The sequence below is a fragment of the Lotus japonicus genome, chromosome 4 (assembly GCF_012489685.1).
Source record: "Lotus japonicus ecotype B-129 chromosome 4, LjGifu_v1.2".
NCBI lineage: Eukaryota > Viridiplantae > Streptophyta > Magnoliopsida > Fabales > Fabaceae > Lotus > Lotus japonicus.
Window position 1 is genome coordinate 39,439,873 of NC_080044.1, and position 25,043 is coordinate 39,464,915.

At 35.0% G+C, this 25,043-nt stretch overlaps 4 protein-coding genes across 4 annotated transcripts; 3 read left to right on the forward strand and 1 right to left on the reverse strand.

The window, feature by feature from the left end:
• On the forward strand, window positions 1-2,718 carry LOC130714150 (rRNA-processing protein fcf2-like). The gene is made up of 5 exons (XM_057564046.1): window positions 1-131; window positions 235-322; window positions 2,007-2,084; window positions 2,203-2,318; window positions 2,450-2,718. Exons 2-5 carry the CDS (start codon window positions 314-316, stop codon window positions 2,559-2,561), a joined length of 315 nt encoding a protein of 104 aa, XP_057420029.1. The 5' UTR covers window positions 1-131; window positions 235-313; the 3' UTR covers window positions 2,562-2,718.
• Window positions 2,719-14,786: 12,068 nt separating this feature from the next.
• Window positions 14,787-17,693, forward strand: LOC130712728 (uncharacterized). The gene is made up of 4 exons (XM_057562549.1): window positions 14,787-15,355; window positions 15,731-15,959; window positions 16,069-16,648; window positions 16,726-17,693. The coding sequence occupies exons 1-4, from the start codon at window positions 14,787-14,789 to the stop codon at window positions 17,691-17,693; spliced, it is 2,346 nt and encodes a 781-aa protein (XP_057418532.1).
• Window positions 17,694-17,697: 4 nt separating this feature from the next.
• Window positions 17,698-18,390, forward strand: LOC130712729 (uncharacterized). The gene has a single exon (XM_057562550.1). It carries the CDS (start codon window positions 17,698-17,700, stop codon window positions 18,388-18,390), a length of 693 nt encoding a protein of 230 aa, XP_057418533.1.
• Window positions 18,391-19,079: 689 nt separating this feature from the next.
• Window positions 19,080-24,227, reverse strand: LOC130714665 (protein NRT1/ PTR FAMILY 2.13-like). Its single transcript, XM_057564587.1, has 4 exons — window positions 23,951-24,227; window positions 23,412-23,629; window positions 20,659-21,227; window positions 19,080-20,057 (listed from the first exon to the last, which is right to left on the reverse strand). The coding sequence occupies exons 1-4, from the start codon at window positions 24,039-24,041 to the stop codon at window positions 19,196-19,198; spliced, it is 1,740 nt and encodes a 579-aa protein (XP_057420570.1). The 5' UTR covers window positions 24,042-24,227; the 3' UTR covers window positions 19,080-19,195.
• Window positions 24,228-25,043: the final 816 nt, after the last annotated feature.

Below are 25,043 nucleotides of genomic sequence, written 5' to 3' on the forward strand. Positions count from 1 at the left end.
CGCCTCTGCCTCCGTCCCTGCTGCCTCTCTTGTTTTGGGTCGCTTCCTACACGGTTGTTGCCCTGTTCTCATTATCAACCTTCCATTGTTCCTCAATCCTCTCCACAAGCAATTTTCCTCTTCCTCATAAGGTAATACTTTGATCTGATGCTACGGAGTTCTGATGTATTTGTTGCTAAAATAAAATTGGTCTTTGGTTAGACAACATTTATGCTTCATGCTTGGTATGTTTAGATATAAATTGATGAGGACATTTTGTGGAAACTTGACGTTAGAGAGAAGAATGAAGGAGCAACATCTTTAGTTAATTTTGATGAAGGAGGTTGGTTTTTCATTTTGTTTAGTTATTTCTATTTTGATGCATCTTCAGTTAATTTTGGTTTGAGTTTCTTCTTTGAAAATAGACAAGTAAAGAATCTGGAGTCCTATCATTTTGAAATGTTATATGAAAGGTTTTGGTTCATATAATGACTATAAGTGATACAGGAAGTCCATGTGGTAATTTTTTAAGGTCAGCCAAGGCGACATTTGCTCACTACTGGCTGGAGTATTATTGTAAGCCAAAACAATCTTGTTTCTGGCAATGCAATTCTCTTTTTAATGTTATGTGAAAGGTTTGTGTATGCTCTTTTAGTAAGCCAAAACAAGAGAGATTGACTAATGGGGGCTTGGAAGATCCCAGTCCTTAAAATTCAGAATTTGGAATTGGACTAATTTTATTCATCATTCTTTTTGCTAAGGTGAGACCTACCTACTTTCCTTTATGATTTTGTTTTTCCCCAACGAGTGAATTCACTGCAAGATTTTGCATTCCTTGATTGATTGCTTACATTATTTCTCATAATTGCTCTTTGTGGTATTAGTTTAGCAGCCTATATAAGATTGGGTCTCAGAACTTTAGGTGGTGTATTTGTTGAGTTTAAATTTTGATGTCACTTAGTGGTTTTAGCAATTTTCCTTGTTGCCTTGTCTTGTTTCCATCATGGATGGAGTTCTTTTCTTGAAACTGGCTTGCATTCAAAAGTGCTTGAATGTCTTTTCATCCATGGTGATTTTATTCTAGTTTCCTTTGTTAATTGCTCATAGTGTTCAGTTCATCTTTCATGATCAGCAAGGTTACACGATTCTAGTTTCTTTTGATACTAATGATGCATCTTTAGTGCACTTGTGCAAGTAAGCGCTTATTCTTATTGTGTGTGTGCAAGTAATGAACTGCCATCTTGGTAGTTCAGGACTTCAGGTATCATCTTGTCCGGTTGCCCTACCAATAAAGATGGTATCATCAGCGAACTGTAACATCCTTTAGGCCACACCCCCTATTCCAAAAGTCCTCAAGCACTCTATGGAAATCATCCTTCAGCAGGTCCCAAAACTTCTGAATGAATTTGAAATTAAATTCATCTGGTCCTGGGCTTTTGTCTCCTCCACACTCCCACACAGCTCCCTTTACTTCTTCCATCCCAAACCGCCCTGTTAGCAATTCATTATCGGCATCTGAAATTGATTTAAATGAAATCCCGTCCAATCGCACTAGAGTCCCAAGAGAATTTGTGAAGCACTGCTCAAAATAATTTTGAACCTCTGTTTTAATTGCTTGTGGATCCTCCACCCAGTTACCATCAATCATCAGCCCCATAATTGAATTTGTACGCCTCCTCCAATTAATAAGGGAATGGAAATACTTTGTATTCTGATCCCCTTCTTTGAGCCACTTAGACCTGGATTTCTGGTATAGAAGTTATTCATGGAGTCTTAGCACTGTCCAAAACTCATCCAGCAACCACTTTCTCTCATTATTTTCCTCCTCCGACAACCCCTCCTCCTCCTTGCGGTCCAACTCATTTAGTTTTTGCACAACCTCATTCCTCCTGCTCCTCAAGTCTTCAAAATCTTCTTTATTCCATACTTTTAGCTTCCCTTTCAGACACACAAACTTGAATGTATCCCGTCAATTTGTGTCATGCTATCTAATCTTGTTTTGGTACACCGCTCTTATCTTGAAACAGTTGAGGGGTGCCATTGATCCCAAGCGTCACTACAAGAAGGGTGATTCAAAATCAAAGACACTTCCCAAGTATTTCCAGGCAAGTTCATTTTTGTATACTACTACTATGTTGATCATTGACAAGCATATGCTTCAATATAGATTTGCTACATCAAATATGGTTAGCTTTAATTTTTGGATCATTGGAATATCATCAGATGGGAACAGTTGTAGATTCTCCATTGGACTTCTTCTCAGGAAGATTAACAAAGAAGGAGAGGAGAGCATCATTAGCAGATGAGCTGCTTGCTGATCAAAACCTTGTAGCCTATAGGTAAGATAGGCAGTGAAGTATATAATTGTCTGCTTAAATAGACAATGCCTCTCAATGAAAATAGAAACTTGTTCATGCACTTTCCTATGCTCGTCAGGCTACTTACTCGTTGTTTATCAACTTTTTTCTAGGAAGCGGAAGGTTCGAGAAATTGAAGAACAAAACAAACCAGCTGGGAATGAAAATTGGAAGATTAAAGGCGGGAGTTCCCGGAAGCGAGCAAAAGAAAAGAGGAATTGCTGAATTTCCACCCTTTTTAAGATGTAGACACTCTCCTAAATGCTTTGATGAGTTTAGAATTATTATCATTATTTGAAAATATCCTAGTTATCTGTAAAACCTATTGATGCTTCAGAAAATGTTTATTTTATGGCTGAGTTGATATCCTGTGTTTAGAAAATGTTGATCTTTTTTGTTTGGAAGACTCAAATGGGGAGAGGGTCCTTATGATTTGGAGACTCAAGGCACATTTCTATTGCAAAAACTCATTTATGGGAGTTTTTTTTTTTTTGCTGTCATGAAATTACTGTCCATATGCTTGCTATAAGAACAGAGGTTCTGTTTACATGAGATGTTACTGTGCTTATATGCTATACCTTGTTTTAGCTTATGTTACTGTGTTATACCTTGTTTTAGTTTGGTGATGTGTATTGATTTTGCAGTAAGCTTTCATAGCTTTTGAAATGTGTACCCTTTCGGTTAAATTATGATCAATATATCTTCTTTTCAGAAAAAAAAATAAAAAACAAATTACAGCGGTTCTGTGGTGGAACCGTTGTAATATATATTATCAAATACAGCGGTTACTGTATGAAACCGCTGTAAAAGAAGACTCAAGTACAACGGTTATTTTAGAGAACAGCTGTTGTAGGTATGTATTTACAGCGGTTTTATTAAATCAACCGCTGTAAATAATGAGTCTTTTACAGCGGTTAGAACCGCTGTTAAGGCTTTACAGCGGCGAGATCTACAGCGGTTCTGGACCGCTGTAAAAGGCCAAAAAAACCGCTGTAAAAGCCATATTTTGGTGTAGTGTTTGTATAATGGGGTAGCTTAGTATATTCAGACTCTATATGATTATGTTATGAGGCCACCTTTTGGTACTATGGGCCTATCTATTAGGTCCAGTCTGACTTATTTGTGGGTTTAATATGTTTATTATCCAGTTAGAAGATGTGTGCCACAAAGAGATTTGTTTTGTAATATGTTGTGAGCAACACTATCCACATAAATCACTTCTAGCTTATCAATATAATTTTCTGTTTGTCTATTCCTCGCACAGAGTTCAAGTATTATATTTTACATTAATATGTATTATATTATCTTATTAAAGAATGTAGCAAAACCACTGATGGTACATTGTAGACAATTTTAATTTCAACTAAGCAATGGTCTTTTATATTTTGACCGGTTATGGTATTTTATAATTCAAGTCTATAAATCTATATCTGATCATTATTATTTAAAAAAATTTAATTTCAAATTAGTAGCAGGTCTATAATTTCAATAAATGCTCTTGGTGTTTTTTTTAGTAACATGGAGGTGCATTTTGTTGGTTTTTCTTAAAGTTATAATTTAAGATAGAATCATAAAACATACTACTTGATAAGTTTTTTTATTCATTATTATTATAGAAATTTGTTATGATAAATAGTACTTCATATGTTGCAAGATGTTTTTTTTTTCAGGAAAATAAGATAATTATGTTTTTAACAAAAGTTAATTTGTTGTGTAATATTATATAGTTAGAATAATAAATCACCTTAAAATATACCCTTAAAGATAAAATATAAAAGAAATTAATCTGGTCTCCAATATTAATAAAATGACTTTAATTTTAAAATGTGTGATTCATCTCTTTTTAGACATATATATTGAAACAAGAAAAAATATTTTAAGGGGTACCCAAAATATTGAGGTTATATATTCAAGAATGTGTAGAATAGAGTAATTAACAAGTTAGTTTAAGTTTTTTGGAACTAACTTTGTTTAAGTTAGAAACCTTATTTCTTCATTTACGTTTGCACCATCAATGGAATTATTGTGAATTTATTTCCTTAAGTTAATATATTAAAATATGTGTTTCAAATAAATTGTTTATACTAAAATATCGTCATATGAGATGGAGATCGTTTTTGTTGAAAGAATGGAGTTGGGGACCAAAGTTAGATTCTTCTAATTAATTACCATATGAAATGGAGAAACGAGAGAGAAAGGTTTAAAGAGAGGTCGTATCGAATTGTACTTTTTGAATGCTCTTGAATGTATACTTTTAAATATTAACCTCTTAAAAAAGTTGTTCCAGTTCATAAAGGTAAAGTTGGTGATCAAAGATGCAATAAAAAATATGTTACCGTTTGTTATTTATTATTTCCAAGTAGTTATTATTTTTAAATACATCGTTTAATTGTGACTATCACTCTCACCACCGTTTAATGGTGAAATTATAAGTGAAAATATCGAATAATGTTTATTTTACACCTCTAAGAGAGGTAGAGGTAGAAAGAGGCTGGTGATGGGTTGAAAAATGAGGTTGCAAGCTGATGTAGAAGACGAGGAGATATGTGTAATTTCACAATTAAATTTTCGCATTTATCGATACATATTCTATTTTTATATGCATGTTACATAATACATAGCGTTCTAAAGTAAGAGGAAAAGTATGAAATGTGATAAATAATAAGAGAAGAGAGATAGAAATAAAAATAGATAAAAATAAAGTGTTTAAAAAATAAGGTGTGTATATATCGTTACTGGTTTTGCTCCAACCATCAATCATGTCTTGGTTAGTTGTTATGTACGTGTAGGATGTGCATCTATCATGTCATTCTATGCAAAGAGACTATTCTTTGAGTAATGCATTTAATGCTATATGATAATGTGTATCTATTTAATTGGCCAGGAAAAAATGGTGGCTACTTTTTTAATTGGCCATCTATCACGCCGTCAAATTCCTTCAAGCAGCAGTGAATTCGGCAGTTTCTTTCTTGGAGGATTGAACACATGTTGTCAAAATGATATGACAAAGTGTACTTTTATGTCATTTTATTTGTTTATTTTAAATGATATGTACTAGAATGACATATTGTCAATTCTGATAGTATTGAATTGACCCAGTTTTTTTAATAACTCACACCCATTGCTCTCTTTATATATATGATACGATGATAGTATTGTGGGTTGTAAACTTTTTTTGTCTCACCTTCTCATTTGGTTAGTTCCTTGTCTGGTGTTTTCATGTATGTATTGCACCATTGTTTTTTGGCAAGTATAAATTTATTTTAGTTTAATCGTTCATTATTTAGTACATGAAATGATCTTGAGTTATTTTTTATTGCTTCATTTGCAGGTAAGAAGTTGGTTCTATATATAAATTTGCTTCAAAAGGTTACATTTTCTCCTATCTAATCCTTCTAAAGCACAATGGAATACCCTGTTTAATCATTCAGTCAAAATTAACTATACTTCTATAGGTATGTGCTATTGATGAATTTTAATTAGTTTGATGATTTCTTATTTACGGTGTCATTAGGTTTTTAAAACTTTGATTCAATTATTTTTATGTCATTTTGATATGAATCTTAGATTTTTTTGATTTTTTTGGTTTAATTTATTTGAAGATATTTGTAACAAAGTAACAATTCAAATAGTTGGTGTATACCAAAAGTTATTAAATTTTTATTTTTGTGTTTTAGGAATGGTTGGGAGTAAGTCTAAATCTGGATCGTCACAAAGAAAGCCCAACCTGCAACGGTCCAAGAAAAGGATCAAAATGAGTTAGTTTTTTTTTTCCTCTACAACTCTGTAACTTACCATTTAATTAACACTAGAGTTATTATTATTCTCATGCATTCTATTTAGACCCATTAAGGTTTAACGATGCATTTTATATCATATAAAATTATTATAGTGTCACAAATAGAGATATACACTCAATTTCAAAAAATAAAAATACTTTGAACTATGATAGTTTATTTTGTTAATTTGAAATATTTTTAGATGATTTCAGAAGTGTTTAAAAGGTTCAAAATGCCATGTTAAATTTGATGTTTTTGTATTGAGGTGTAAACAAATTGTTAGTAATATATGTGAATCCACTACTACTGAAAAGACTTTTCGCCACGGTTCCGCATGCCCTTTAGCCACGGTTTAACTGTGGCGATAGCGAGCGTGGCAATTGCTCTATTGCCACGGTTCAAGGTTGAACCGTGTCAATTGGTTAGCCTATTGCCACAGGTCATCAAGTGTAACCGTGGCAATAGAATCCACATATGGCCACGGTTACGTACTTAACCGTGGCAATAGGGTACACATATGGCCACGGCTACGCGCTTAACCGTGGCAATATAGACCTTATTGCCACGGTCCAGTGCCTAACCGTGGCAATATGTAGACTCTATTGCCACGGTTATGGTTTGGGAAATTGCAACATCCAGATTTTTTTTTATTTGACCTGTTCTATGCATAAATTGCAGTACATTTTTTAAGAAATAAATTACATAAAATCTCATGTTCAGAATAACATTAACATATCCTAGAAGATAATTACTCAAATGTGCCAACAACAAAACAATACTAAAACCCATGTCACTTAACAAATTTGTCTAAAAATACTAATTGTTGTTGAGAACACACTCTCTCAAGAACTTAAACCAAATAAGCTACATCAGTTCAACAGAAACTATTAAACCTGCACTTGAGAATGTGTCACTCATTGTATGAGAATATAGCCATGTAAGATAAGAATTTCATTTAATTATAAAAAGGGAAATACGGGCAGAGCTTGAAGTTTTCTTTGTTTTAATTAACATATTTGGCAAACCGCAAAACATAGAATACATAAATTGTATGTCCCTTGGCCATATGGCTCCTTCTAAAGATTTCTAGGCTAATTACCTAAATGATACTAGTTGGTGACTCACATATCCTATATTCTATGAAACACTAGGAGAACGAAGGGAAAAGAAACTTCAGATATTGTAGACTTATAGTCATTCCTTCTACAAGAAAATATGACAAGTTGACCTGCACTGATCTCATCCTGAACTGAGCATAAACCCTTTCTGAGTAGGCCAGCATGAATGATGATCTGAAATGTGAAACTACAAATAGTGAATAACTTCATAAGAAAGTCATGCTTACTCTCGTAACTGATAATAACAGCAAGACACATGACTTTTAACAGCTCCCATAGGGAAAAAAATTAAATAAGAGATGTATTCACACTAGGTCAGTGGCCAGCTAAAACACCCTTTCACACTATCTAACTTTTTAAGCTATTACACTGTTACATAAAGTAGAAAATATATACTACAAAGTTCAGTCCCGACAGATTTTTTCATCTAGTCATTGTTTCACACCATAGAAATTCATGATCTTAGTTAGGAAATTTTCAAATAAACACAGCTTTATAATCAATTCACTATCTCACTATCATACCTGCAACCCAGTTTTGATACGAACAAATTCATCCAAATACATTGAAAGCTTGTAGGGGACCTGATATTCAGTAAAAGAGACTTAAGGCTGGAAGCAAGTCACATATGATACAAGGAACAAGAGGTAAATTACAAGTGTAATGTTTACATGTAATATGATCTTCTGACCCATAGAGAAAGAGAGGAATTCATTCAAAAGAAATTGCTGGAAGCATGAATTGAAAAATATAAGCATATTAAAGCAAAAAATTAAAAGTATTATAAGCAAAGTAATGCCATATTGTAATCATGGAAGTGCTACCACCTTCAAAGCATTAAGCTGTGTCACAAGGTCATCTCTTGTAAAACCTCTAGCACTGTTTGCTCTGAAATTAGCACAAATATATAGCTTTAGCTCTGCATTATCTGTGTTACATGCTACTTTCAGAAACATAGTAAAGTTACTTAAGACAAATGTGAGATGAAGATTAACATAGTAAAGTTACTTAAGACAAATGAAGGACATGCTTTAAAATGAATATGTGCAGGAATCAACAAAGAGTAGTCCAAAAATGCAGATATATAAATCACAGTATATCAACTTGTTTCCCACAATTATTTGGGAGCATGCCATGATTTGTTAAATTTCATAATGAAGATAAATTTTATGGCAACAATAAAAGTGTCTAATCTAATGGTAGTTTATCTAATTCAATATGAAATATCACCAAGTATGTGTTGCTCATTTACTTGGTATGGTTTTTTAAACATGAGTTCATGAATTACGGGATAAGAAAAAGGTCATGAACTTTTCTAACTACATTGCGACTAACCTGCCAATACGAATGTCAAATGTTCGAACAGTTCCATCAACATTTCCCCCAATAATTTCAATTTTTGTTAAGCGAACAGACATCACACTGTCTCCAAATGTGTCAATAATCTGCACATGAACTACAACTCATGATCAATAAACCAGTAGAAAGCTAATGAGCGCATTCAATGTAATGAGGGGAAAAAGAGTTCTGGATTGTGAAGAAATCCACCTGAATTGGCTTAGTGCTGTGGGATCTGCAGTCCCAAGCACGCAATGATTGATCATATCCCGCTGAAACTATAACAGATGAATACTCATTGAATTTTACACCATTTATCTGCAGAAGAAATTAACAATCAGAAACTACAAACTATTGCCAACTTAGATCCAAGGTCCCAAGGACAACATATATTATAATGACAACAACAATCATTGAGAGCTCAAGAACATTACTCTCAATGATGTTGAGCTCTTATTTTACCATTGAATACAAACTAAACATGGATTGTAATAAATATTTAGCTAGCTCCTCACCAGTAGTACACTCACATTCATCCTCAAACACAACTCAAAATAAAAACAACTAGGAAATATGAGGAAAACTATGGCTAGAGCACTCTATATCGCTGCAGCTACCACAAAGGACTGTCCAAGCCTAATCTTTCACTATCCAGATGTCGCACATAGGAAGAGAAACAGCCCACAACAAGCAAAAAACGACCATTAGAAACAGATGGAAAAAGAGGAAGCATGGCAGCAATGACAACATAAATAGCACCAGTTCACACTCTCCCGCAACCACAGCCAACAAGCTAAATTAACATATTTGAAACAAAGGATTTTGAAAAAAGAGCATTCTAGTGCAAAACAACATTCAGGGTGTGCAACCTTTAAAAGAGCAACAACGTTAGAAGCATGAGAGTAGGCCATGGATATTCTAGAACATCATAAAAGATGAAAGACTAGTTCTAACAAGCAGGAAGAAAATAGATACTTAGCACTCCTCACCCAAAGGCATCAGCTAACCATAGGTTACTGCATAATACAGAATCTATCAATCCTTCAAGACCAACTGTCCTGACTTTCATTCAAGATCAATAAACATAACTAAAAAAATTCCACTATGGCATTGGCTACAAATTAGTTGGCTGTATATTTGTTGAAATTTGAAATTATTGTTAATAGTAACTTTTATGGTTTAAGTTGCAGAATAGGAAAACATTAGATATTAAAACCATATTTAATATGGAAAAGAAAAAGAAAACAAGGCAGAACTTCAAAGCAGCTTTTAGCTTTGGTTCTTCGAACAAACACGGAAAAAATTCGAAGGAGAAGAGCATATTTGATTCACCCTCTTTACAAATGAACTCAGCTCATTCAAAGATTCCTTCTTCAACTATCTATGCCAACCATGAAACAAGGCATGCCAAGGACAGCCCCTTGTGGAATGGTCCAGAAAATTTTAAGAGGAAACCATTCAGAATTCTGCTACATAGGGAGAAGAAAGAAGGGCATAGTGGTGGAGATCAGGTTCCAGTTCCAGATAAAATTTTCTCACACAGAGCACAATTATTTATTTTAAAAAAACAAACTCACCAGAGAGCTTGAGGTTTAATCAGGGTCTCCCACGGCAGTAATTGAACTGAGAACGGAGACGGCGTGACGGCGAACGACGTGACGACGAACGAGAGGGAGCAGGAGAGAGAGAGAGAGAGAGAGAGAGAGAGAGAGAGAGAGAGAGAGAGAGAGAGAGAGAGAGAGAGAGAAAGAGAGAGAGAGAGAGAGAGAGAGCGATTGACAAGCGAGAGGGAGAAGAAGGCTACTTGCAGTGAGAAGAGAGGGAGAGGATGAGTGATGCAGTGAACAAAAAGGGAGGGGAGGGAACAGATCCAGAGGGTTAGGGTTCTTCTTAGAAAAAACTTGAGAGTGGGAGACAAAGACGCGAGAGTGACGAGCCAGATTGTTTTGTTGTGGTTTCTAAAAAATTAGTCTATTGCCACGGTTCCTTAAAAAAATAATAAAATATTGTGCCCTTTTGCCATGGTTCCGTTTATAACCGTGGTAACTGACCTTTTGCCACGGTTCCGCCTATAACCGTGGCAATTGAGGCGTGGCAAAAGGTCTATTCTGTAGTAGTGATCTCCACCATTGTGTTCAAGATCTACAAGAAGAAATGAATCTAAATCTTGGTCAGCGGATGAATTGAAGTATTTACCCTTAATTTTTTTTTGTTATTGGGAATATAAAAGAAAATAATTTTAGGTTTGTCATTATGTCATGGTTTTTTTCTTCTCTCAGGTATTAGTAGTAAATCAGTTTAGGTTCTTTATTTTTAGTGTAAATCAAGTTGGTGTTTTAGTGATCTATTGCATTGTTTTTTTTCTTAATAAGTCTCTCTTATAACCAGTTCTTATAATCAAATTAGCCCAAGGGTATTCTAGGACAAAGAGTTACCTTTATTAATATTCGTTCTTCATATTTTTTCTGCGCTAATTAGTCTATATGAAAAGATTGTTCTCATGATTTATTTTATCTATAATTATAATCTTTTTTTTACAAAAGTATTTATTATCTATCATTTGGTTTATTGACTCAGTGGTGGAGTGGGAGTTGCCCGAAAGTAGTTTAACATCCAATTTGACCCAGATTGATTCTTCATCCAATATAGGTATTGAAGTATTTAATTTTAGTATATAATATAATATTCAACCTTTTATTCATATATCCTTGTAATTTATGATTGTTTCTATCTCAATAGTTGTAGCTCTTTTGATTGCCTTATTTTCTTACATTATTTTGTTGTCTAAATCTTAAAATCAAGGATCTACAAGTCTATTGAACAATAAGGAGAAATCTACTGGTAATGCTCAAATGAATTCGATTTTTGATGGAGCTGAGTCCCAGATCGAGTAAGATATATGGCATTTTTTTTTTAATTTTTTTTAAGATGAATATGGTTGCTAAAAGTTTACTGTTTTTTCAGCGTATTTTGATTTTGGAGAGATGAAAATGTGTTGTAAGCATTGTGGAGCAATTACTTGGTACCAGGAAAGAGCTGAAAAATCAAGAAGCTCAAACTGTCCAGATTTCTCTATTTGTTGCATGAAAGGAAAAATTACTTTACCATATTTGGAAGATCCACCCGAATTGTTACATAACTTGCTTACAAATAATGATCCACGGAGTTCTCACTTTGTTGATAACATCAGGTCTTATAATAGTATGTTCGCGTTCACCTCTATAGGTGGTAAAGTTGATGGTACTTTTAATGATGGTCGGGGGCCACCTCAATTTGTTATAAGTGGTCAAAATTATCACCGCATAGGAAGTCTCCTCCCGGCGGAAGGTGATACTCCAAAGTTTGCGGCTTTATTTGTTGGGGATTTTGATAGTTCTGACTGTGGTCGTGATATTATTCTTCGGTCTAAAACTGGTGACTTCTAGAGGATTTATGAAACTCATTCATCATTCTTGCCATTGCAGTACCCCTTGATGTTTCCTTATGGGGAAAGAGTTTTCTCAGATGATATTGGTTTCAATGATTTGTATGAAAACATGGTTAGTTGTAAAAGAAACCATATTTCATTACGTGAGTGGGTGGCATTCAGGCTCCAGGAGAGGCCATTTGAGTCTAAGAGAATCTTGCTTTCTCGGCGATTGTTACAACAATTTGTTGTTGATTGTTAGTCAATGATAGAGTCTCAAAGATTATATTTCATAAGGAATAATCAAGATACCATTCGGAGACACTTTTTATCAGGTATTGAAGAAGCAATTCATCGTGGTGATACCAACTTGTCATTGGTTGGATCAAGAATAGTTCTTCCATCTTCATTTACTGGTGGAAGACGTTATATGTTCAACAATTTTCAGGATGCTATGGCTATATGCAGAACTTATGGGTATCCTGATTTGTTCCTGACAATGACATGTAATCCTAAATGGCCAGAAATCAATCGTCATGTTTCCGCATGTGGTTTATCTGCTTATGATCGTCCATACCTAACTTGTAGGGTTTTTCAGATGAAGTTAGATGAGCTTATGAATGATCTAAAAAAAGGAGAATTCTTTGGCAAGGTTATTGCAGGTAAGTGTACATTGATATCTCCTATAAGTTTTTATTTTCAGTTAATGCATCTTATTAATTAATTATTCTAATGAATTTACTATTAAAATAGGTATGTATACTATTGAATTCCAAAAAAGAGGATTACCACATGCTCATATTTTATTGTGGCTTAGTCTTAAGGATAAACTACATTCAACTAGCTTGATTGATTCAGTTATATGTGCTGAGTTACCAGATCCTGTTCTTTATCCATTGTTGTTTGAGTGTGTGTCCAACTACATGGTTCATGACCCGTGTGGAGTTAGTAGGAAGAGCTCTCCTTGCATGAAGAATGGGCGATGTTCAAAGTTTTTTCCCAAAAAATTTGTGGATGCTATGTAAGACCCGGTGATTTATTTATGTTTTGTATTATTGAAGAATAATATAAAGTACGATGTTTTATTCGGTAAGGAGAAATTACTGATCAATTGTTACCATATCGGCTGTATAGTAATTTATTACGTTATTAATTATTACGTAAGGCGCGAGAAGTCGATATGTATGCATGCACATGCATGAAATTCGAGCAGTGCATAGAATATGCATAAAAGGGAATTTTCGAGACTTATATCTATTATATTGGAGGAGGAGATTTACTTATTTATTTGTTAAGTAAATATAAAGTGTTTTGGAATTTTATTTGAATAAAATTTTTAATTGGATTTAATGTTATTTTGGGAAATAAGAAAAAAAAAAGTTGAAGATATATTTACTTCTATGGAGTGGCCGAAACTTTTGTTAGGATAATGGTTTTGTTTTCTTTCAAATTTGAAAACTATTTCCATGTGTTTAGTGTTTTAATTAAAAGAAAAAAAAATATCCTAACAAACTAGAAGGGGGGACGGCCAAGATGTTGTTAGAGGGAATTTAGGGGAGTTGGTTACTTGCTTGGTGGAAAAGAAATTAATTTGAATCAAAATTAATTAAAAATTATATTTTGCCCTTGGGCTTGGGCTAAAATTAAGGGTTTTATCGTATTTTTACCTCCACATCCTCCACTATAAATAGGAGTCTCAGGTGATGGGAAATCACAACTCAGAGCTCTCTAAATTTTCGTGAGTCTCTCTCTCTCCCTCTCCAGAGTTCTTCTTGACCTCTATAGGAAATAATTCCTATAGTAACTAAGCTCTGTTTCCTTCGGGAAGTAGTGAACTCAAGTACTCTTCTTCTTGTTTACAAGAAGAAGATGTAATATTGGTTGATTTTAGGGGATGGGGTTCGAATATTTGAGGGGGGGGGGGGAAATGATGCTCCTTTTTCCTTCAAATTCTAACCCTAGTTTGTTGGTCCGTGCAGGTTCGCGCACGGAAAGGTTAGATCGAACGTACTCGATCTCACGTGGAAAGCGTAGCAAAGGTGAGGGCACTTCCGTCTAGAGAAGTCTTACTGCTTTCCTGCATGTGAAAAGTTGTATGCGAGTGTGGTTGATAACATGCTTAGTATTAGTATTCAATATTATGCTAAGTGATGATACGATGTATGATTTATTATTAAGTTAGTATGATAAATTCATAGTATGCTATAGAACTAGTTAGTTGATGTATGCTAGTTCAAGTATGCCTTATTTGCTAAATGAAATTATGCATGATGTTATTTAATTTCAGTAGCATGAGATAAAATGCCTGTCTATTTACTTGAAGTAGTAACATGAGACTAGGATTTTATGATGTTTACTCGCATGCAAGTAGAGACTATGATTAGTGGAACATAGGTCTGGTTAGGACTATGGACCATGAGAACAGTGGTTCCGTTAGAGACAAAACGGATAACTTGCACGCGAGGGTGAATGCGGTTTGAACCGTGATGTTATGACTTGTGGGTGTCTGACCCATGGTGTGCTGTGGTCGTTCCAAGGAACGCCATGATGTTGTGAGCTTTGCTCATGGTGTTGTTCGTCTGCTGGACGAATGGTGTTGGATCCAAGGTGAAAGGTGGTTGTGTGAAAAGTGAGGACGCATAGACTGACTAAAACTTAGGCTATGTGATTAACCCTATCGATATAATTCCGTTGAATATATTTTTGGAATATCTAGTTGTTTATAACATGCTTAGACAGGAACTATTTGAGAGTCAGAAGTTGACCCTCGCTATTTGTTATTTGTTGTTTGGGCGCTTAACGCCAACAGATGGTGATTCTGGACGAGCTGGTGGATCAGGACTGGGAGATTTATCTCCCTAGTTTTGATGATGACTTAGCCTGGGGCACCGACTACCGCCAGGCGAGGAACATATATGTCGGCGGCGCTATCATCTTCAAGCGTGACCCGAGTGGACAGGTTGTGGTGACTCAGCCCCTTAGAGGAAGGATTCGGTTTCCTCATGCACCTTCCCGATTTGGATTTCCTGTGGAGATTGCTAGCAGTACGGAGTCCGATCTAGAGGAGATTCCGATTTATGAACCAGGCGTGGGAAGCGAGCCTTCGGTGAACTCGGAGTATCGTAACCCTGCGGAGGGACTTCTGATACCAAAGGAGGAGCCTATGAGCCCAGTGGCACCACCCGAGTATGGACTCGATGAGGGACTCAAGGATCTTGCTCCCGAGGTACCAGATGTGCCGCCAGGTTTCAAATGGACCATAGAGGAGTTAAAGATGTGGAATCTGGAAATGCAAGCGGAGATTCAACAGGGAGCAGAAACGCCAGATCCTTCGAATATGTGGGCTGGACACTATGCAGACTGTAATCAGGACCATGGGTGGAAATGAGAGCGTTGATTTATCTTTAACGTTTAGTTTGCAAGTACTTTATTTTGAATTCTTGATGTAATCAAATCGACGAGTATTACAATGTGGTTTGTTTACACACCTGGGTGTGGCCACGGATTTTATCTATTTATGAAGTTTAATTTTGGATATGTCGATTATCTTGGTTAAATGATTCTGCGCGTTTTTGAAACTAATGGTTATTGAAGAGTTTTACGTAAAAGGAACTTTTACCACTAAGTAAAGATTAATAAATTAATCGGCGAAAATTCTTTACGAAAATTATGTTAATTGGCTTTTCGTGACGTTCGAGAAATCGGGGCGTTACATGCTACATCATTTGATAATGATGGTTACCCGATTTATAGAAGGAGAGATACTAGAATCTCAACTGAAAGACGAGGAGTTCATTTGGATAATGGATTTGTTGTTCCGTACAATGCAAAACTTTTGATGAAATACCAGGCTCATATCAACATTGAATATTGCAACAAATCGAACTCCATAAAATACTTGTTTAAGTACATAAACAAGGGAGTTGACAGGGTAACAATGTCAATGTCTGCTGGTGCAAATAATGTTGATCAAATTGTTGAGGTAGACGAAATCAAACAATATTATGATTGTAGATATCTTTCACCATGTGAAGCAGCTTTGGAGGATATTCAAATTTAACATTCATCATAAATGGCCACCTGTGTTGAAGCTCATTTACCATTTACCAAAAAAGCAAATTATATTGTTCAATGAAAATGAATCAATTGAGGATGTTCTTGAAAGAAATAAGATCAAGAATAGCATGTTCATGGCTTGGATGGAGGCAAATTCTAAGTATCCAGATGGCAGGGGTTTAACATATGCAGAATACCCTGGAGCATTTGTTTATGATCCGAAGGACAAGGCTTGGCGTCCACGGAAACAAGGATTATGTATTGGTCGGATGAACTTTGTTCCTCCTGGATCAGGGGAGTTGTATTACTTAAGGATGCTTCTTAATGTGCAACAAGGTTGTAGGAGTTTTGAAGTTTTGAGAACAGTCAGTGATCATACACATGAAAGTTTTAGAGGTGCTTGTGTTGCATTGGGGCTACTAAAAGATGATCGTGAATTCATTAATGCTATACGTGATGCTGGTTTGCTTGCTTCTGGTTTATATATGAGACATTTATTTGTTACATTTTTAATGGCAAATTCTATGGCTGATCCTTTAGAGGTATGGAAGCAAACCTGGCATCTTCTGGCAGATGGTTTAGTACATGAAATGCGAAGGACGCACAACAATCCTGGTATATTTTTAAATTATTCTATTAGCTAATGTATTGAAATTATAATTTAAGTTTATAATTTTTGTTATTTATTACAGATTTGGTAGTTGATGAACAACGCCTGAAAGATTTATGCTTAATGGAGATACAGAAAGTGTTGATGATCAATGGAAAAAGTCTCTCTGATTTCCATTGTTTTCCTTCTGTTGATCCCTCTATTCTCAGACAGTACGGTAATGTGTTGCTTTTCAATGAGCTGAACTTTGATACATCTGAGATGAGCAAATTTCATTCTGTGTGTTTTAATAAGCTAAATAGTGGACAAACAAAGGTATATGAAGATATCATGACTGCTGTCAATAGTGATAAGGGTGGATTTTTCTTTGTGTATGGTTATGGAGGGACAGGGAAGACATTTTTGTGGAAAATCCTCACCTACAAATTAAGATCAGAGAAAGAAATTATCTTAAATGTTGCTTCCAGTGGTATAGCTTCTCTACTTCTTCCTAGTGGTCGGACAGCGCATTCACTATTTTGTATCCCACTTAATGTGTATGAGGATTCATGTTGTGGGATTGAACAAGGAAGTCCTAAAGCGGAGTTATTACAACAAACTAGCTTGATTATTTGGGATGAGGCACCAATGGTTAGTCGTTTTTCCTTTGAAGCATTAGATAGAACTTTGAGAGATATCATGCGATTTTCTGCTAATGGCAGCCCAGACAAACCATTTGGTGGTAAAGTTGTTGTGCTTGGAGGTGATTTTAGACAAATTTTACCAGTGATTCCTAAATGGAGTAGAGCTGAGGTAGTGATGGCTACTGTTAATTCATCTCGTCTTTGGAGACATTGTAAGGTGCTCACTTTGACTGAAAATATGCGTCTCAGCACTAATTTTGGAAATGCGGATTATGTGGTTAACTGTTTTGCCAAATGGGTGTTAGATGTTGGTGATGGTAATCTAGGTGAGTATAATGACGGTGATGCCGAGATCAAAATACCTCAAGATATGTTGATTCATCATTCTTCTAATCCTATTCATGAGATTCCAAACCATTTACCCTAACATTATGCAGAATATTGGTTCTACCCAGTATTTCCAAGATAAAGCGATACTTGTGCCGACATTAGATGTTGTAGATTCAATTAACAAGTATATGTTGTCATTATTTCCGAGTAACGAGACAACGTATTTGAGTTCTGATTCCATATGGAGCGTCAATGAGAAAATTGGTATTGAGGCTGATTGGGTGACTACTGAATTTCTGAATGATATAAAATGCTCTGGAATACATGATCATAAGTTGGTTTTAAAAAACGATGCTCCCGTTATGCTCATGAGAAATTTGGACCTATCTACTGGGCTCTGCAATGGTACTAGACTTATTGTTAAGCATCTCGAACCAAATGTCATTGGTGGAATTGTTATTTCAGGGACTCATACTGGTACAAAAGTTTTTATTGGTAGAATGAATTTAATGCCCACTGATGAGAGCATGCCAATAAAGTTCCAACGGAGACAATTCTCACTTCTTCTTTCTTTTGCAATGACTATAAATAAAAGTCTAGGTCGAACATTGTCTGAAGTTGGAGTTTATCTACAGAATCCTGTGTTCTCTCATGGTCAATTATATGTTGCTATTTCTCGAGTGAAGTCAAGATCTGGTTTGAAGATTTTAATTTGTAGTGAAGATATTACTAAAAGAGATGTAACAAAAAATATTGTGTACAAGGAGGTTTTCCAAAGAATATACAATTGCTAGATTTAATATGTTTGTATTATTTTCCATTATCTTTTGATATTATATATATTTGTCTAAATTCAAATGTTTATCAACAATATATACGGTTTTTGTGCATCGCTTTCCGTATTAAAAAATATAACCAATTTTAACAACAAATATTACTTTCCATATTCTATGATAAAAAAATTATGAATCCTATTATAACTAAGGAAAAAAAAAATATAAATTAGGTAAATTCTGTTATTTTTTTGAAACGAGTTTGTTTTATATTTCAGATTAATAATATATAATCATTTTAAATAATCAAATGTTCATGTATTATCTAATATACACTGAAGTTAAAAAATAATTTTATATCACCTATCTTTTTATAGCTGGAAACATTATTAATTACCATAGGTATGTAAATAAATCTATTTATTTTATAAATTATTGAATTAAAAATTATAACTCATATAATCGCTCGTCCGTGCATCGCACGGCAACGGGCTATAATCCTAGTTTTATATATTTTAGTGTGCTAAGTTGCTCTTTCGACTCGGATGTGGCGAAGACTAAATGTTTCTTCAAGAGTGCGGTTTCTAAGAATCAAACTTTCGACCTAGGGTTTAAATAACCAGTTTTTACCACTGCGGTCGGCAACCGTTCGGTATATATATGTATATATGTGTCTAATACACATGAATATTAAAATAAAAAAAACGAAATAAAAAGTATAATATGTAAATTGATTAATTAATTTTAACAAATAGTAGAGTCGCTTCTTCGTGCATTGCATCGCACGGGATATAATCTAGTATAGTAAGATATTGCTACTTGCTAGCTAGCCTTTGAGTGATCCTAACTCCACATCATCATGGTCATGGAGGTCAACCTGCACACTCCCCTTGTATTGATATCCTCTTGCGACATATATAAAATAAATCAAGTTAAGGGTGGTTATCCCGGCTATGAGGTAATAAAAGTAGTCTACTCTGCCAGCGTTTATATCATTCGTCAACCAATCTTGGTGGTCATGTGTTCCAGTAGTATGATGAACTGTGTTGATTATAATGCTGCTCACGTAGCTCGACACACCAAAAGATAATGATACCAAGGAATTACCAATGCTTCTCATGTGCTCGGGAAATTGCCGGTTAAAAAACTCAATTTGGGCAATTATATTGAAGGCCTCAAAGAAACCCATAAGGATCAACTGAGGAGCAAGCCAGAAAACTGAGATTGGAGCATTTGAATTTGAAACTGCTGAATCCCTTCTTACTTTTTCAACCGAGCCAGCCACAACCATTGATAGAACAGAGAACACCATGCCAATTCCCATTCTTAGGAGGAGACTGATGCCACCTTCATGCTTGGTTTTTTTTCTCAGTGCTGGTACTAGGAACCGGTCATAGAGTGGGATCCATAAAGCAATGGTGAGTAGTGATATGACTCCGAGTGAACCAGCTGGGATTTGGAAATTGGGTCCAAGGTGTCTTTCCATTTTCAAGGCTTGTGAGACGGTGAATGTTCCTTGTTGGGACATGGAAGTGAGACTGAGGATACCTGCAGCCCATACTGGGATGATCCTAGCTATGCATTTGATTTCTTCAACTTGCTGGATGCTCACAAGTTCCCATTTGTTTACTCTACTTCCATCTGGATTTAGCTCACCCTCCATTACTATAGCAGCTTTGTTCAACACCCTATATATATATATATATATATATATATATATATATATATATATGTATATATATATATATATATGTATATATATATTGAAAAATATATCAGCTTATGTACTTAGAAATTAGAATTACATGCCAAGAGGGTAAGCTAATTCGTAAGCTTTCAGATCATTCCGATAAAATTAAAGTACATCAATCTTTATTGTATTTCGATAATCTTTCTTTAAAAATAATTTATTTATTGAAGAAAGACACTTCTATAATGGAGAAAAAAAAAACAACATAAACACAATTGCATTTGGACACCGAGAAGATAAGCAAAAATCGACGATGGAGAGATGGTCAAGTGACATCATAGCTTCTCTCTGATTCATCAAATAATAAAGGGGATCCTTAGACACTTGTTAGGTACTATTTGAGTGTTTGAGTATCATTTTTAGAACAACTTTAATATTTAATTCACACATAAATCATATCTGAAACTTGTAAACTAGATTTTTCTTTGTCCAGCATAGGCATAACTATAGGTGTAGAAGATATATAGATTTTTCATGATTTATCTTTGTGCAGCCCACCAACAATATTGTTCAATCATTCAATGGTAGAAATATCTTACCTGTATTGTTTGGTCATAGGGAGTTTTGACGAAACAGCAGTCCCACAAAATGGGGAATCAAAGAAAACTCCATCATTAATCTCTTCCTGACTTGGATACTTGACTTTTCTCTTTTTGTATGCAGCCACAAAAACTTGGGCCACACCAGAAAAAACACTTCCTTCAGCCTTCACATACACGTAGACCCTCGTTCCAACAAAGAAGAAGATTATTGACAAGAACATGCACAGAGTTGGGATCCCAAACCCTAACTTCCAGCTCACGGAGTCTTGTATATAGATCACGGCTGTCTGAGTGAGAATTAATACCAAGGTGAATGTGGCGTAGTACCAATTGAAGAAGCTGTTAATCCCTTTCTTCCCTTCATCTGTGGTTGGGTCAAATTGGTCAACACCAAAGGGAATGCTGCAAGGGGCCACTCCAGCTGAACCAATGCTTAGAATGCCAAGCCCTGTAAACAGCACAGCCATTTGAGAATTGCTTGCTCTGACACACTGTCCCAGTGTTAGTTGCTCAGGAGTACAAGGTGGAGGCGTCATCCAGGATGTTAAAGTCACCACCATCATCCCCTGTTTAACAAATGTATATTCAACACAAAACTTAATTAGAAGGATCTTTGTCTAACATATACTCAATAAATATATAGGAAAACAATTTCTTCAACATCCAAATCCCTCTCCACTTTTGGGTGAGGGAGTGACTGATCAAAGTGATCAGCACAAAGTGTTCTGTCAGTTAATTGGATATTGACCAGTTACTTTGACTGTTAGCTCAATTCAAGTTTTCATACATGCTATCTTTTCTAAGTCATCTATTCTTTCATTCAAGCAATTGTTAAAGCTCCATGCAAGGCCGGTCCCGACATTTTGGAGGCCCTGGGTAAATAATAAAAATGGACCCCTAAATTTTTTTGGAGAAAGTTTAATGAGAACACTACGCCAAAAAATGTCTTTTACAGCGGTTAAATTTGGCCTTTTACAGCGGTTCGGACCCGCTGTAGAGCTCGCCGCTGTAAAAGACTATACAGCGGTCCGAACCGCTGTAAAAGATAGATTATTTACAGCAGCGGTTCTTAAAGGATAACTGCTGTAAAAAAAATTCGAATTTTTTTTGGAGACCCTTCTTTTTGGGGGCCTTGGACTGTGGGTCTGCTTGCACAGGCCCAAGACTGACCCTAGCTCCATGAGTAGTATTTGGGCCAAAACATCTAGTCAAAACACAAGAGTGCTTAGAGCATACATTATCTACTACTACCTCTCAAGGAGAACTTAAGTCGAAACCTCTCTTTATTCTTTGTGAAGGTTGTTAAACATGAAATAGATTTATTAAAAGAAAACTTGTAAAAATAGAATTCTTATAGAATACTGGTAAAAAGAGAAGTTTTGTAGAATACTTGAAGGTAGTGGATAATTATTATGGTAACCAAAGAAGAGAGGTAACCCAAGTCTTAAAAGTCAACCACAAGTAATTATACGAGTCACTTCTTTCATCGTTAACCCTTTGTTTATATAATATAGGATAAAAGATAGGTAAAAAGAAAAATGAGGTGTCGGTTAGGTTTGCACAATTTATATCTCTGAGTATTACTACATGTATTATTATACCACCTTAAACTAGAATTTAAAAAAGTAGTAACACCTTTCTAAAAAAATTGTATTAACCTTCATAAATTATTATTTTCCCGATAAAGTCCTTTTTAAATTAATTTTTTTGGTACAACGGAAAGACAAATTACATCATCGAAGGATTGACTTCTGAACCTTGTCCTCCTCAACTCATATGTCTCAACTCTTACCATTTGAGCTATCTTTTGGGGACTTTCTCTCTCTCTACTTTAATTATTCGTCATTTCATTTTCCATAAAAAAAATTATATATCCAAGTTAATAAATTTTTAAAATATCATTATCTTTTTAATTTCATACTATTTGAATCACAAACTTATACTTAGGAATAAAAAGAAACCTCACAAAATGTAAGAAGATAATGAGGGTTGTAATCACTTCTTACAACTTTTACCCATTTAGTGGGGGTCACTACATCACTGTTTTCTTGTAGTGTTAGCAACAAAAAACTAGCAAAGAGGGTCTTGGAGTATTTAGCTTGTTGACTTCAATCTGGCTACAAATTTGAAGTAAATGTGTATACCTTTTCTTGCTACTATTAGATCTCTTTACATTTTTTTTTTCTAATGTGGAGGGCTTAAAGCCCAGATCTCTTCACATTTTATATCTTGATATATATTATAAAATGATTAATATTTAATGAAGTGTGTTGGTGTGGTGATTCATTTTTCTACCGTTTAGTAGAGTGACAATGAGGTGAGAATTAGTCTCATCAACATACGTTATGGAATAGCTTTGGTAACATCGAAAAATTGACATATGTTTTTTAGAAAAAAAATAAAAATAGTGACTATAAATAATGGACCGAGAAAGTATTTAGTAGTAATTGATTGAAATTATCAACTTGCCTGACAAACATATCTTTGTCCTTCACTTATCAAAACCGACAAAAATAATCAAGTAGCTAGTTAATTATCACATGTTCTATACCAACAAAGGCTAATGATAGCTAGGTAAGGTATAGATATTTATAATGAAATCACACAAGTTCAAACTCTAGGATAGTTTCCCAAATGTGTATTTACATTTGTGAGAGAAGAAAAAAATAACATGTTCTTCTATCCTAAAAATCTGCTAACCACAAAAGTTTTGACAGGCTGGGCAGGGATAGAGATAAATAAGTCCTTACCAGAAGACAAACGACTGAACCAAAAGCTATAGTCCTGAAGCGACCGACATAAGCGTCAGAAATGAAGGCACCCAGTAGGGGGCCAAAGTTTGAAAACCCAAACCATGCGTTCACAATGGTAGCAGCATATACTTGCTCCAAGTGAAGCTCTCTTGTTAAATACACCATAAAGTTAGCAACCAACCCAAAAATTGCCAATCTCTGAAATGTTTCATTCGCTGCAAAAACATCAAACAACAAATAAATTAAATTTTTTCTTTCTTAATTTTGTGAAAGAAAAATGTCATGATTTTTAGAATTTACAAGTATCATCTACTTGGAGGCAATACTGCTGTTTGAAAAGAGAATATTTTATATTATGGTGAAGCTAATTCTTTGAACATAGATTTTTTTCATCCATAAAACTGCTTAAACCCGAGACTTTGTTTAAAGAAAATTACACATATATATATACCTCTTGAACGAACAACCCGTTGATAAAAAATGTGGAGATTTTGCGGACCAGAAGAAATTAAAGATGGTTAGAATATAAAACTGACCTAAAATATAGGGCATGGCCTTCCATCCTCCTGGTTGTTTCTTTGGGCTGGAATGAGGATTTTTCTTAGCCTTATTTTCCTTTGAAGCCATTATCTTCTCACTTTCACTTGAGAAACTAATGTGGTCGCAGTGGTTTTTGTATTAATAATATCTCTGACTTTGTGGACTCATGTTAAGGCGTTGGTCGGGTTTTGAGAGCTAAGGAACAAGATGGCTTAGTCCCATGCATATTTATGTGCACAAAAAAATATGGAATGAATGAATGAATGAATGGAGAGTCGACTAAGGATTTATGGCCATCATAAAATTGGGATGCCTGAATATCCGCGTAGAAAGAGACACTGGACATGTGGGAAGACACGTTTACTAAGTCATGCACCAACTGGATGCACACAATAGTTACGTGTTGCTTTTGCAATGATCTAGTGAACTCAACTTCAAGTAGGGGACCGTCAAAAAGAAAGGAAAAAACTTCAAGTAGGGGACCGTCCAAATTGGAAAAAAAAAGTAAATAAGCTGGCGTACCGTGTTGCGACTTTGGCCAAGCTAGCGGACGAGACACTTTCATCGGTGAATGAATTATATTTCGTGAATATTATGGATAATCAAACACCGTATTTATAAAATTTACAAGGTTGACGAATCATTAAAGGCTAATCTAATTATATGCATAATTACTGACCGCTTGCTTTGACTTGGTGGTGACTGCTTCCACAGAGACTTTAATCATTATTGTTGTTTGCATGCACTGCCATGTGGTATTTCAGGCAGGGATTGTTATGCTTTCGATAGAAATATAGATAAGTATGAGACACATTGCTTATAAAAAAAAAGTATGAGACACATTGTGAGACCCAAGTTTTTAAGCTTGGAATAAATTAGTGAAATTCCTTATTCACGATTAATTTGATGCAACATGAAGGAAAACCTGAACAAGTGTTTAATGAATGGAGTAAATTTGTGTAGGAGAAAGTTCAGAAAAAGGCTAAGGATTGTATCAAAGTCGATAAAAGTTATAGCACGATTAGTATTCGCTTAGACCTAGGACAAGAACCCTAGGAAAAGATTAATTCCACCTTTGGAACACTGTAG